General features: G+C 43.1%; 1 protein-coding gene across 1 annotated transcript in view; it reads left to right on the forward strand.

Moving 5' to 3' along the window:
- Positions 1 to 13,689, forward strand: part of mtor (mechanistic target of rapamycin kinase) — a 95,565-nt gene extending 81,876 nt beyond the window's left edge. Inside the window, exons 46-58 of the mRNA XM_080469388.1 lie at positions 2,553 to 2,727; positions 5,655 to 5,790; positions 6,005 to 6,152; positions 7,969 to 8,091; positions 8,529 to 8,611; positions 8,683 to 8,755; positions 8,836 to 8,910; positions 10,083 to 10,218; positions 11,265 to 11,330; positions 11,419 to 11,499; positions 11,822 to 11,902; positions 12,982 to 13,087; positions 13,183 to 13,689. Coding sequence (XP_080325514.1) covers positions 2,553 to 2,727; positions 5,655 to 5,790; positions 6,005 to 6,152; positions 7,969 to 8,091; positions 8,529 to 8,611; positions 8,683 to 8,755; positions 8,836 to 8,910; positions 10,083 to 10,218; positions 11,265 to 11,330; positions 11,419 to 11,499; positions 11,822 to 11,902; positions 12,982 to 13,087; positions 13,183 to 13,198 — 1,299 coding nt within the window. The 3' untranslated portion in view covers positions 13,199 to 13,689. The remainder of the gene's footprint in view (positions 1 to 2,552; positions 2,728 to 5,654; positions 5,791 to 6,004; positions 6,153 to 7,968; positions 8,092 to 8,528; positions 8,612 to 8,682; positions 8,756 to 8,835; positions 8,911 to 10,082; positions 10,219 to 11,264; positions 11,331 to 11,418; positions 11,500 to 11,821; positions 11,903 to 12,981; positions 13,088 to 13,182) is intronic.
- Positions 13,690 to 14,736: the final 1,047 nt, after the last annotated feature.

Below are 14,736 nucleotides of genomic sequence, written 5' to 3' on the forward strand. Positions count from 1 at the left end.
AACTTGATGCCAGATTGTGGGCTCACTAATTGGTTTTAGTCTGCACTTTCTTTTTTAGATCATTTCTTGAGAAGTTGAGCCTTTCATCATTCAAACTGTTGGAAATGTTCACCTTACTTTACATACGGTCTTACATTTGCAAGTAAGGAACTTAAAAAAAAAAAGAAAAGAAATACAATTTAAAGTTGAATAAAGTTTAAATCCCTCGCCAAGTGAGTACTTTGCACACGTTGAGCAGGGATTGCAAAGCTATGCCATTTTCACCGAATAATTTCAAGGATAAAAAGTAAGCTGCAGATCTCAAATGAATACAGACTGTATGCCTCTGAATAAAATTTAATTGGAAAAATTACCCTCAACCATGTGTGTGGACCAATATGAACTAAATACATTCTGGATGCTGGATGGGTAACATGAGATTATTATGGATACCTGGAATATGATCATGTTTTTATAAATTAGAAAGTGAACAAATTGCATTGAGTTGGCTAAAGTGGTTTAGAGGATGGATGGTTGGTTGGTTGGTTGAAAAACGATCAGGCTCCGTCTACTTGCAGACAGCGGAAATACTGCTAGTGCATATGCGCCACAGCTGTGGTGAATAGTTCTTCTGCACATGTGCGGATACATAGACAATAACAACAATGTGGCATGACTCCCAGTCCATATTCTCCTGTGACTTGGTAGTTTTATAGTTGAGTCACTGTGATAGCAATCTAACTTTGATGTCTGTCTATGCAAATGTTTGTGTACTCGCTAGGGATGTCCCGATCACACTTTTTTGCCCCCGATATCGATCCGATTTTTCAGAATTGAGTATCGGCCGATACCGATACCTTCCCGATCCGATACTCACATTGCTATTGCAAAGATACTCAATAGTCTTTTTTTGGAGCAACTAAGATGTCTGAAGCTAAAAACACTATTGGCAGAAGCTTTGTTTAGCTAGAAATTATTGTAAAACTCACTTATTGAATCAGAATTCTTCTCTTTCTCTTTAGTTGTTGTTGTAAGCTGAGGGTACATTCACACGACGAAAAATTTTTCTTTTTCCTCCCTGGCCTTCTCCCAAAAAACCGTCCACACCTCACTATGAACACGGCTCAACACGAGGCTTCAGGGCATGTAGTACACATGCCAGGCCTTTAGGGGCGCTGTGACTCACCAAACACAATAAAAAAGCAGAAGAAGACAGACCACATAGAAATTTAGAAGTAGACTTCTACACAATAAACACATAAACCACAATATATAACTCTAGTTTTATAGGTCTATGGCCCCGCTCCGCCTGCTTCTAGCTTCTGCAGCTCGACCGGAGCTTGTAGTCCGTGATTGTTGTGGTTATTAGGGGACGTTGCGGACCGCGTTTGTTTTTTTAGATCGGCGGGGTGATCGGCTGGATTTGCCGAACCCGGTCACTCACAAATCACTAATATCGGCCCCGATCCGATATCTACCGATCGGATTGGGACATCCCTAGTACTCGCTATTGTTAATGTTTATCGCGTAATGTTCTTTGCCCGCATGAGTGTGTGGTTTTATTACAAAAACAAACAGCACCCACTAGTGGCCCTAGATGGAAACTACATTGTTTTCAGAGCGTAGTTGCATAAACAAGAGCCATTTCCGAAATGAGAATGCAAAAACGCTTTTTGCTTGAAATGTTGTCGCGTAAACAAGGCCCCAGGTTTTCCAAACAAAACAACCAACAACTTAAAGCAAAAGTGGTTTTCTTAATGAGACTTCTCCTTCCATAATTGTAGTTTATAAAGCTCCTCCATACATGATATTGGCTTCACGTTGTAAAGACAAATCTTGTATATGTGAAGCAGGACTCCTTTTGCTTATGGAGCCATCAGTGGATTACATCAACCTCACTGAGCTCAAAGATGAAACTGAACTGATGGATGTCATTTCTTAAAGCTATCCTCACAGAGTTGCGGAGTGACATTAAAAATAGTTCTGTCAGCGGCTCTCGCTTCACATAATAAACTGAGACGGCGATACTGTTTGACATGGTAGCACGGCCCCGCTCTCGGGGGATCCGCCCCGCCGGGATGTTACAGTACGCAGCATGAAAAAAGCAGCGCTGTAATAACACGCTGGGAGCAGAGCACACATTCCCCTCACAGGGCATTAACATAGAAATAAACCCTCTCCAGGATGCATCCAAACAGCAGATGTGGAGCAGGTTGGAGCTGTAACCGTACATGTTAACCTTGCATCATCATTCAGAATTCAACCATAAAAGCCTCTCAGTGCCGGAGTCCGATTTGATGCAGTTTAAGTGACTGATGGTTGAACGCAGACAAAAAAAAGAATGCAGCAGAAAAGGCAGATGTTCCCGGGTGATTTATAAAAGGTAGCATATAAACAACTTACTTTTTTTTTTTTCCCCAAATGAAAACCTTAACTTGGATATGAGCCAGTGTCTTGTACAATCTGAATATTGCTCCAGGCTCTGTTGGCAGACGTTTTCGTACACAGTAAAACTCTAAACTAATTGTGTCCTCCTGTGCCGCTTCTCCCCACCTCATCAACCCCTCCCACAGCTGACCTCCCTCGAGCTACAATATGTGTCTCCGAAGCTGCTGATGTGCCGGGACCTGGAGCTGGCCGTGCCCGGCACTTACGACCCCAACCAGCCCATCATCCGCATCCAGTCCATCGCCCCCTCCCTGCAGGTCATCACCTCCAAGCAGCGCCCACGCAAGCTCACCATCATGGGTAAGATGCTGAGAAAATTGAACAAGACTCCTGGCTCCGAAGCCATTATATTAGGAAAATAGATTACGTAATATTTCTCATCATATGCTTTCAGCAGGCTCGGGTCAAAGACATTAGAGAAAATTCAATATTAATAGAGGCAGCGCCCAAACAGCTCCAAGGCCACAATCTTTTTCAGATTCATCAGAGGTGGAAAAGTTCTGGGTGTTGATAATACGTAGAAGCTGATTATTTCTTACCAAACACGCTTCCATCTTCTACACCACACAGAGGCACCAAGTGGCCTCAAATGTTTTCTGTGGGCAGGAAATCGTCGTCGCTGTCCAAAGGGTCCAATGAAGGCTGCAGGATGACATTGCAAAGTTTAGAAATTACATAACAATAACAAATTTTTCAATAAAAATAGCTGCTGTTTCTTGTCTATTCACTCGGGATAGAAAAACAACAAAACAGATGAATGCGGAGTAGCTTTAGCATCAAAGCTATACTGCAAGGACGAATTTCTATAAACACTCATGCTGAAGGCTGCAAAATGCCGCTCTCGGAGGAAAGGATTTTCAAACACTATAATTTGCACCAAGGTCAACCGTTAAAAAAATGGCTTCATCTTGGTTTTTTTTTTTTTTAAATTCTTAATTTTTGTAGGTTTTGTGAAAAGGACTTTTTTTTCCCTATGTAGTTTACCTCTTTGTAAGAGGTAATGGACAGTTACTGGTGTGGCCCACTAAGGAATAGGTGAATATAAGAAATCTTGGAGCAATACCATCGAACCAAGTGTGTTTTTCATTCACTATGGAGTCCCAGTAATTTGTAAAACTCTTTTCATGGCTAAAACGTGGAAGTAAAAATGTACTAATGTTAATGATTGACTTTCTCGTAGCTTCACAACTCAAATATTGAGTTCAAAGGCTGGTACCATAACAATCAGACACAGAGGGCACAAAAATATATTCTACTTCTTCAGATTGACTTTTTTTATTGTGTGAAAGTTTGAAAGCCACTGGATTAGAGGGCACTAAAGAGCAAAGAAATGGCCCCTTGATACAAAAAAGAAGAAGGGAAAAAAACAACCCTGGCTCAACAGCCTGCAAGCTTTTGTACCAAAAAAGCCACATGTTTTTTTTTTTCTTTTCATTTTTTGCCTTTAAGAGAAACGGCGCACACAGACACAAATCGATTTGTCAGGACACCCCTCAGACCCCCTCCCCACCCCACAACATCAGTTCATTGGCATTAAATTGAATCCAGATATAAATAATCTTGACAGTTTATCCCCCCACGCCGCTGTGCTATATGAAATATGACTGTGAAGTGCTCCTAAAATGGCACCCAACTATAAAGTCACCTTGTCTTGAAGCCAAATCCACACATTATCAATCACAAATGGTTCACACTTTTTTTCTTTTTTCCCCCTCCACCGGACAATGCTGTACCTTGTTCTGATGCATCAGTGCTACACAACACACTCTGTAAAAGATGATGGCCAATAAATCAACTGACCTCTGGAGCAAGACTTCAGATTAGGACCTGTCACCCACTGCAGGCGGCCCAGATTTACTGTGGCCACTTCGTCCCCCTGGTGGTGCACAGCACTCTGCTCACTGGGATTGTCATTAGAAGCACATTCGGGATGAAAGCCCTCACTTACTCTCCCCATGGCATGTATCAGTTTACTCCATTAAAGGTGGGATTGGCCGCTGTAGCGTCGGTGAAATAGTGGAACAATTAGATAAGCGACAAACTAGATTTTCCTCTCGGTCATACTGAAAACTTGGTTGATACCAGAGTTCATTCAGTGCCTGTGTACATTTCCATGAGTTGTTGGTGGAAAAATGGCTCCACTTATTACTTGTAAATGAGAATTGTTTTGTAGTTGTTTTTGCAGTGACCATGAAGCGAAGGAATACTGGCACAGAATCTACTGTAGGAGTAATCAGGTTCACATGAAAACGTTTAGCGCCTGCTCAAATTGAACAGGCATTAGTTCAGGTTTTGGCAGTGGAGATTAGCAGCAGGAGAGCTGCCTGGAGAAAAAACAGCCAGTACTGCCAACTCCAACCATTTAAAGGTGACCTATTATGCTCCAGCATTACATAACTCCTTTTACAAGCATCACATACATCTGTTTAGGATGTACTCTACCTATACTGCACATATCCTCTCCGGATAAAGAGAGTTGATATATAGATGGTCCCTCATGGTGGCCTCTCCGTTCATCCTCTATAAGGAAACTCAGTATTTGCTCATTTAAGGACACGTTTACAAGACGTTTTCAAGTGAAAACAGAAAACTTTTGTTGTGTTTGGGGTTCCATTTACACAACAACACTAAATATGCAACTTTTGGAAACCGCTCCACGGCCGTAGTAAACGCTTTTCCTGCACATGCACGAGTAGATGGACATTAACAATGGCGTCCTCCAGAGTGTCACGACTCTCGGTCCATGTTGGCGTGTAGAGCCACCTGTAATAGCAATCCAACTGCGTCTGTCGATACGAATGTGTACTCATAAATATTTATTAGCCTGTTGTTCTCTGCACACATGTGTGGTTTCATTACAAAAACAACCAACAGGACCAACTAGTGGTCTTGCATGAAAACTACATCGTTTTCAGTGTTTCTGACATTTAGTTTTTTTGACGGACTTCGTTTTCAAAATGTTGCCGTGTCAACAAAACGTTTTGGCGTTTTCGTTTGAAATGTTGTGGTGTAAATCCTTTCTGCTAGAGTGTCACCTGTTCAACTGTAGTCCGGGTAGACTCTCTTTCAACCTGTCTTATCGGGGTTTTGTAATTTTACACCAGCCTCCTAGTTTTCACAGCTGCTGCAGTGCTTGGAGCGCTTTGTCGTTCAACACATAACAAACAAGAATGTGACATAGATATGGAACAACATGGACATTGTGTTCTTTTTCGCCCCGTCTGCAGGAAGTAACGGCCACGAGTTCATGTTCCTGTTAAAGGGCCACGAGGACCTGAGGCAGGATGAGAGAGTCATGCAGCTGTTCGGTCTGGTCAACACACTGTTGGCCAACGACCCCGCGTCCTTACGCAAGAACCTCAGGTACACACTCGCACAAGAGCATCGCAATGCACAGCCAGCAACACTTGAAGGTTTCCAAATGCATTTATTTGCTTTTTACTCTTCACTTAACCATCTTGAGTAGAAGATTTAAGATGCAGACTTCTAACTACAGTACGGTCTACATGTTCTTAGTACACTCACTTCAGAAAGAACTGTGTCTGTGCCCGTATTGACGGTGTGTTTCCTTCATCAGCATTCAGCGCTACGCGGTGATTCCCCTGTCCACCAACTCGGGTCTGATTGGCTGGGTGCCCCACTGTGACACCCTGCACGCCCTCATCAGAGACTACAGAGAGAAGAAAAAGATTTTGCTCAATATTGAACATCGCATCATGCTCAGGGTGAGAAACCAATGCTGGGATTGATTAGGTGTCCACAGCCTCGTCTTAACCCGTGAAAAGCACTCTGAGTGTATTTTTCCTCCCGACAGATGTGTTAAACGTTCTTTTGTTGTTTTAGATTGGTGTCAGGCTGGATAACAGTCGCAGGGTGGATTTTGTTCATCCTGCTTTATTAAATACTGGTTCATGTGTGACTAAGCTCAGGTGATTTTAAAACTATTTGAAATAACCATTAAGCTGTGGAGGCATCTGTTTACAATGATTACTGTATATTGATGAATGCTGAACAATTGTCAGTGAAAGCAGGTTAATGCTACATCTTCACAAATTGTAATTAAATTACAGCAATATTATTCCCAATGTAGAAGAATTAGGGAGGAAGTCCAGCTCCCACTAATGACATATAGGGTTATGTTTTCATGTCATGAATGGAAAAACGCTGAGCTTCACTAAGTTTCAACCATTTCGTGTTCGAATCGATTTAAACGGTCAACGTTTTTCAAATTCGGCCATTACTCACTTACTGGCAAGAAGAAGAGGTTGATGGGAGAGTGATATAGTGCAGGACTGAGGTTTTTTCCAATGTATTTAAAACTTGTAAGTTATGCTGTGTTAATGCCACTGAGAAGTGGGATATGTACCACTTGCCTTGTTCACAGCATTCACATGACAATAACAAGCAAACAATATGGCCGTCCCCTGCAGTGCTGCTTCGCTGCTGCTGTCAGAGGGCAGTTACAAACGAGCTCACATCACATATATTTAGCAAGAGGAAAGTGAAATTGAGCTCATCTGTTTAATAATTTCACTCCAGTGGCAGCAGCAGATATGTGAAATACTGGCACTTGGTTATACATACAATGATCAACTGTGATGATCGACAGAAACCCTAAAGAGAGAAAAACAGCGTTCACTGATGTGTAATTTAAAAGAATGCATTTTTCTGCTGCACATTTTGAATTGTAATAACCTGCAAAGCATTCTAGTTAGCTGCGGCAAGTTGGGACAACAAGAAGCATAGTAATTTATGCCTGTGAGTTTGAGCGTCATGCAAACTGAACTTCCACCAGAACCGCTGCCACGTTGAGTGACGTCGCACCCATTTCTCCCAAAACCCTCGGTGGGACGCACCAGGTGTCACTGCCTTACTTATGAGCTTTTGATTTGGATTTGCCAGAACCGTCTCGCTCTAACCCATCTTATGCTTGAATATAAACGGCTTTATAATTATTTTGTTCGGATTGACACAGTTCTCCGTGGGAAATCAGAGTTTAATACAGTCCGTGAAGTTTTGATAAAGGAGCTCGACTGAAACCGTTTTATACGTCTTTTCTTGTCACATCTCTTCAATCAGATGTGATATCAACTGGCGCTTGACGCCCATTTGACTGTAATTGACATTATTAATGCTCATATTTGAGTGAAAACAAAGTGTTTCTATTGAAACATCTTTACAACTTGATTTGCATTCACTTCAGGAGTCACAGCTCTTCCAGGTTACGTCATCATCAGAGTAAAAGGAGAAGAAGAAAAAAAATGTACATCCCCGAAACTTGGCAACCGTCCAAATAAACGCAGACATTCATGAGCAATGGTGAAAATATTTTAAGCACCTATTTCAAGTTGTTCGCCTTGTAGGCGTCTGCTAACTGAAATTATATCAGAGTAGTGTGAAGTGAGCGGCGCCGGTTAGCACACCATCAGTCATCTTAGTGGAGACAGCTGAAGGTGAAATTCTTTCTCATCTGAGATCATTTAGGCGTTTTGGTTTTGTTTGTTTTTTTATAGCGTGTGTTCTTTTTAAACTCCATTTCAGATGGCTCCAGACTACGACCACCTGACCCTGATGGAGAAGGTGGAGGTGTTTGAGCATGCGGTCAACAACACGGCCGGAGACGACCTGGCCAAGCTGCTGTGGCTGAAGAGTCCCAGCTCAGAGGTGAGACAGGCCAGATTCACTCTGTATGTGGGTCGATTGAAGGAGCCTTCATCTGCTCAGGAGCCGTCCTGATTCAGTGAATTTTTGAATAATGTGAATGATAGGAATGACTGTGAACAGTCATTTTAAAGAAGCTGTCATCAGGCGTAGAAACGACATACCAGAGTGTCAATCCTGAATCTAAAATACACGGTAGCGAATATGAAGAGTTTTCCCTGAAGAGCAGCTTCCTTCTGGTTGGTATGTCCTACTTTTAAAGCTCTGACTGTGCAGGATCCCATTAACAGAACTTCAAATTGAATCCATTTTTAGGAACTGTTGTACCGCGTGTGCCCGACTCTCCACTCGCTTTCAGCCGCCTTCTGAAGACTCTGCCTCCATCTCCACAAATAATCTGTGTGAGGGCTCTCGTAAAGCAGCTGTTCTCTCTCCCACAGGTGTGGTTTGACAGGAGGACCAACTACACCCGTTCTCTCGCCGTGATGTCCATGGTGGGCTACATCCTCGGACTGGGTGACAGGTACAACGTCCTCCATCTAGAAAATATCACATTGATCTTCTCATTTTCTAAGAGATGTTTCTCCTCTGCAGGCATCCGTCCAACTTGATGTTGGACCGATTAAGCGGAAAGATCCTCCACATTGACTTTGGAGACTGTTTCGAGGCAAGTTACTTTGTGACACTTCATCCATTTAATCGTGTTTTCTGTATCAGACGCTGACCTTCTTCTGGACCTTCAAACAGGTGGCCATGACCAGAGAAAAGTTCCCCGAAAAGATCCCCTTCCGTCTGACGAGGATGCTGACTAACGCCATGGAGGTACGCCGCTCTGCTGGACCCTGAAAAACTCTAGATCAGAGGAGTCGAACCCATTCTAGTTCAGGAGCCACAAACGGCTTCATTTCATCCTGAGTGGGCTGGACTGCTGAATTAGTGTCATAATAACCATTAAAATTACACTCAAGTTTTGTTTTGTTTTTTGTTGTATGTGATGAAAATGTCAACTAAAAATGACAGCAATGTCAACATAAAGTCAATTTTAATGATGCAAGTTACAGCAAAATGTCCAACAAACCTCTAGAATTGCTGCTTTTTGCAGCCTTTGTGTTTTAACAATCTCACCCTGATACCGTGGCTTTGAGGCTCGTCTGATAGCCACAAGGTAACGTTCATGATAGCATCACAGACATCTTCAGCTTCGTTCCACAGTTCACGTGAAAATGCGTCGTTTTTGCCTTTTTCTTTCAGAAAAGTTTCCTGTTTACACAGCAATGTTTTGGAAATGATGTCCGATGTAGTTTTCATGTTGGGCCACCAGTGGGTGCTGTTATGTGTTTGTGTCATAAAACCGCGCGCGCACAGAAAAACCTTGTGCAAACGGGGCCTAAGTTTGGTTCCCAGTCTGGTTTTATGTCTGCTGCTGTTAGAAAAGCTGTGTTAAAGTAATTTTTACAATTTGCTTGTTGGGTTAATGGGTCAAGTTTGAGCCTCTTGCAGGCCGGTTTTGACCCATGGACCCTATTGTTGACTCCCTTGCTTTAGCGTGTGAGTGCTCCCTCCAACAAGTTTAAAGAAGGAAAGTTGGAGCCTGGAAAGTCTCTTTTAATAGATTGTAGGTTATCCAAGAAGTGCTAAAGTCACCAGCCTTAAACTCTGCAAATACTTAACGTGAATTCTGTCTGAGCTGCTTCTCCTCTGCCCTCTTTTTTTATTCAGATACAATAATTACTCTTTTCCTAGTATGCAGCGTGTTATCAGAAGCCATGGCTCGCTCTACCTTTCGCCTAATGAGGACGGAAGAAAAGGAATTTCAAATGAAGGCTTGAGAAAATAAAATTCAGCCAAGAAGAGTTGTTTCATCTTTTGTGCTACCAGAAAGGTGTTTAGGTAGAACTGTGCATGAAAAGCTTATTAAAGAACAAACACAAGAGGCCATACCTTAATTTAAAAAAACAAAACAAAAAGAGTAATCTGAGTCTTTCGTGTGCCAGGTGACGGGATTGGACGGTAACTACAGGATCACGTGCCACACAGTGATGGAGGTGCTGAGGGAGCACCGGGACAGCGTCATGGCCGTGCTGGAGGCCTTCGTCTACGACCCCCTGCTCAACTGGAGGCTCATGGACAGTAAGCCAGCAGAACAGAGCACACGTGACCACCACAGACAATAAACGCCAATAACGGTGGCGTGCTTGGAAAGAAGCGCTGATCGCACCCTTAACGGGGAGGTCAGCGCAGATCACTCAAGGAGCAAAAGCAGTGTTGGAGATGGAGAGGGTTAAATTTGATCACACGGGTCCGTGTTGGAGCTCCGTTTGATTTGTATTCCGGAAAGAAATTGAACAAACAAGTAAAGAAGTGGTCCTGACATCTAAAGGTCAGTGGTTGAATTCAAATGAACAAAAGTGAGCCAAACTCTCAGGAACTTTGTCGGCAAATACTTTTAACAATGTGTAAATGTCGCAACTTCATAAGATATTCGATTGGTAATGTTGTGTAGACGTGTGTCATTATAAAGAAAATGTTTGGCTTCTGCCTCCTAAATGGTTCAAGCTGTAACAGTCTGAACTAAGTCAGAATTTGAATTGATTCAAGGTTTTCTAAATCAGTTTTAATGTGTTTTTGATGGTATAATCTTTGAAGAAGACACATTATGCTTTAGGTTTAGTGCCAAAAATGCATATTTTGACAAAAGCAACGCATTTTGTATAAAGTAGGAAGAGGCCAAGGCCGGTGTCAAATTACAAATTTGTGACGCTGCCATAAACACAACATTGACACACAGATTAAAAGAGTTAGTATTGCCCTCCATAATAACTTTAAACATATATATCGCACTGCAGTAAATGGTAGTCATGTTAAAACACTAATGCTGGTGACAAATTACAAGCGCATGAAGCCGACAAAAATATCAACGTAGGTCTATTAAACTTCGACACTGAAGTATTTAGTCAAGTTTCAAGCATGAGCCTGAAAACCTTGTTCGAGGGGAAAATGTCATGAAACATGCAGCACGAGGCTGGTGTCAAATTACAACCACTTCTCATTGTTGTTGGGTATTTTAAAAAGGATTCCCTGGAATAAGCTCGAGGACACTGTTCTGATTGGCTCATGACTGCGACGGAGTTTTTATGTGGACAGAAAATCTCACATGGTCTCTGTTTCACCTCCAGCAAACACCAAAGGCAACAAGCGCTCCCGCACCAGGACCGACTCGTACACGGCTGGACAATCAGTGGGTGAGTCCCCCGCTCTCACTGCTTCATGCGTTTTGCTCAGTGGCACACGGGCACGTTTGAACCTGCGAGCGTGTGCCGTGTTCTGCAGAGGCCCTGGAGGGAATCGACCTCGGAGAGACCACGCACAAGAAGCCCGGGACCACCGTGCCCGAGTCCATTCACTCATTCAGTGAGTTCCCACTTTCTAACGTTTCATGGATCATTTCTGTTGTTGTTGTTGTGCAACCTGTGAAGTTGTTTTTTTTTTTCTCTCTCTCTCTCTCTCCGCTCATTTTCCCACAACAATACCGAGCTCTCATGCTGTCATAAATGATCGCTGCAGCCGCTGGGCCATTGTAACGCAGCACTTAAATGTGCTTTGACTTCTTTCAGCAGCAAAACAACTCGGAATAGAGAGAACACAATTTTTCTTTTTTCTTTTTTTTCTTTTTACCAGGTTGTCTGTAGTAATTGTTGACCGGACGTGTTTGTGCGTTTCTTTTTTTATTAAGTTGGAGATGGTTTGGTGCAGCCTGAAGCACTCAACAAGAAAGCCATCCAGATTATCAACCGAGTGCGGGACAAACTCACAGGTACGTTTCTGCAACACAAACAAGGAGCACAGCTGGAGGAAGGATTGTTGAAAATCTTCCATTTCAAATGTGAGAGTAAGTTTTGCTCTCAGGACGTCTCAGCTGTCACCAACCCAACCATGTGGAAACACCTGGAGGCAGAGTCAACGTGTTTGTTTCATGATCAGTCGGTCAGGAACCTAAAGGAACGCCATCGGGTGCTCCGAGTAAAGTTCTGTGCTGGATTACATGTGTTTAAATTTATTTCAATCTTTAAGGTCGATGTATAACATTTCTGGATGTCGTATAGATCCAAACACCAGATCAAGTCTCGAACTTGATGTTGATTGTTTGCATGTCTGTTGGTTACACTATGGGGAAAAAAAACTGACAAGGGATCAGTCGACCTTCTTGAAGAATCGAGATCTTCTGTTAAAACTCGATAGAAAAATACTCCAAAACTCTGACTGTGACAGATTTCCAGGATTTTTTGAGAGATTTTGGGGGAAAATCTTCATGACAAAAATCTCTCGTGTCCACTGGTTTGAATCACGTGATGACCGCCGCATGATTGAAAGATTACACTTGAAGAAATAAGTGTTCAGTGTTGTGTCTGCTACTCTGAAAGAAAGTGTTAAAAAAAAATCAATGGTTTCTTTGCTTCTTTTGCAATTTGCGCCGTCATTTCCGAGGCCAGATTGAAGTCTTCTGTCCATTTTGGCCGACGGGTCTTATGTCTGTCACTCCTGTTTTAATTGGATTCTGTTTAAGTCCCATTAAGGCCGTCTTCTTTTATATATATATATATATATATATATATATATATATATATATCACATAAGATCAAAGATGTAAACTTTAAGGCTTTGAGATCTGCAGGGTTGTTGGTTGAAAAAAAAATGTCAGAGGCTTGACCTCCACATTTCGCCCTCTGCAACCACATTACAAGTTCCTCCGCTGAGCAAAGCGTCTGCCCCTCCTGTAAACACACAGAAGTGTTTGCCGGGTAAAATTGACATCATCTGAGCAAAGCCAGTTCCTGCTCGGTTCAATTTTCTGGACGAGGGCTTTGGGTCGTGACGAGAGTTTGTTCCCTTCAGGTCGAGACTTTTCTCACGACGACACGCTGGATGTGCCGACGCAGGTGGAGCTCCTCATCAAGCAAGCCACCTCGCACGAGAACCTGTGCCAGTGCTACATCGGATGGTCAGTGACGGGACGCTGAAACCGGGTTATTCTTTTCTCCCGCCATTTCTTTTTTCTCTTTATTTGACTGAAAGAATGTTCCTTCTCGCGTGCAGGTGTCCGTTCTGGTGAGGAGACGACGCTTTCTGCCAACGTGACGCTCGATAAACCGAGGAGGAGAACTTGGAGTGGGAGGAAACACAGTGAAATTCACTGAGCAAATGTCCCGAAACCACGGCGAGGAGCTTTCAGAAAGCCGTTTATTACTAGCTTTTGTTTTTACCCCTTCAACGTAATCGAAAGAAAGCTGCAGTCGTTGACTTCAAAAGACTTTCAAATTCATAATCGCCTGCTCAAAGCTTTCAACAGTGGCCATATTGTTCATAATAACAAGACATTTTCTTACTCCTCAAACACACACACACCGACCGAATGCTTCCTCCATACACACCTGTGCGTTGTATCTTCATGTATTCATGTGACAAAACGTTGAAGAAGCATAATATGCCTTTTACTAACTTAAATGTTCTTTCAAGGAAACTCGTGACGACATTTAACAGGGTGTTATGGTGATGATGTACTGTTTGTGCATTTGTGCTCCATTAAACCCTGAACAACTCCCACTGTGGCCGTGATGTCTTCATTTAGGTGTACGCGGTTGGAAAGATGCTCAAAAAGAATAAGGTGAAGAAGATGGAAAAGAAAAATGAAGGTTTTTCTGCGGCGCTCCTCTTTTGTTTCTCGCCTGGCGCCCACAGAGGGCACTCTGACTCCTAGCAAGATCCCGCTGCTCCGTCTTTCCAGAGGCTCAGGGAGAGAGGACGACACCAGACATAGACTGTCCCGAAACCACAACAGCACAGAAATGTCTTCTGTCACACGGAGAGGAGCGGTTTATTCTTTTTACAAGACAAAAAACACGGCCGTTCACGGCGAACCAAAAACCAAGTGGAATCAGACGAGACAAATTGCAGCGGCGGCGCTATTAGTTTGCTGCTATCTGGTGAAGGCAGGGGGGGAGTTTCGGTTTTAAATCTGCTCATTGCCATTCCCACTCTAATTTCTCCTTTTTATTTCTCTGCTGTTTCTCCTCTGAAGGTTAATTACTTATAGATAGTTAAGGATTACAGATCAACAAAAAAAAAAAGCAGCCCATTGATCTCTTCCACGCCGTGCCCACCTCTGCAATGTCACACTCTTTACACGCCGGGACGGCGGCCTGGTGATTATCTGTTCGTATTGATCCATTGCTCCTCTGTTTTCCCTGGCTCCTCACCCTCCTCTGCCGCCGCTGTCACTTTCCCCTCTCCCATTACGGAAGATGTGACTTCTCATCGTTTCTGTTGTTCTTTCGCACCCGTCTAATTTGTATTTGTATTTGTATTTTTTTTTTTTTTTTTTTCATTTTAGCCTCTGAAGGCTGCTGAGGGGCGGGCGAGTCAATAGCTCAAGTTAAATAGGCTGCATTGATTGCAGGAGGGATTTAGCTGTTTACCAACTGTGGAAATGGGCTCGCGCCACAAGAAAGAAAAATAAGAAACACAACGCGGGTGTCCGCGTGGTGCAAGTCAATGGTGACAAATGACACTCATCGGGAGACAATGGCCCTAAATGAGGGGAGCTGAGAAGCTTGGCGGCGGTGTCTGAGGACGCGGCGGCTCCATCAGCAG

Source organism: Lipophrys pholis (genome assembly GCF_963383615.2).
Source record: "Lipophrys pholis genome assembly, chromosome: 8".
Lineage (NCBI taxonomy): Eukaryota > Metazoa > Chordata > Actinopteri > Blenniiformes > Blenniidae > Lipophrys > Lipophrys pholis.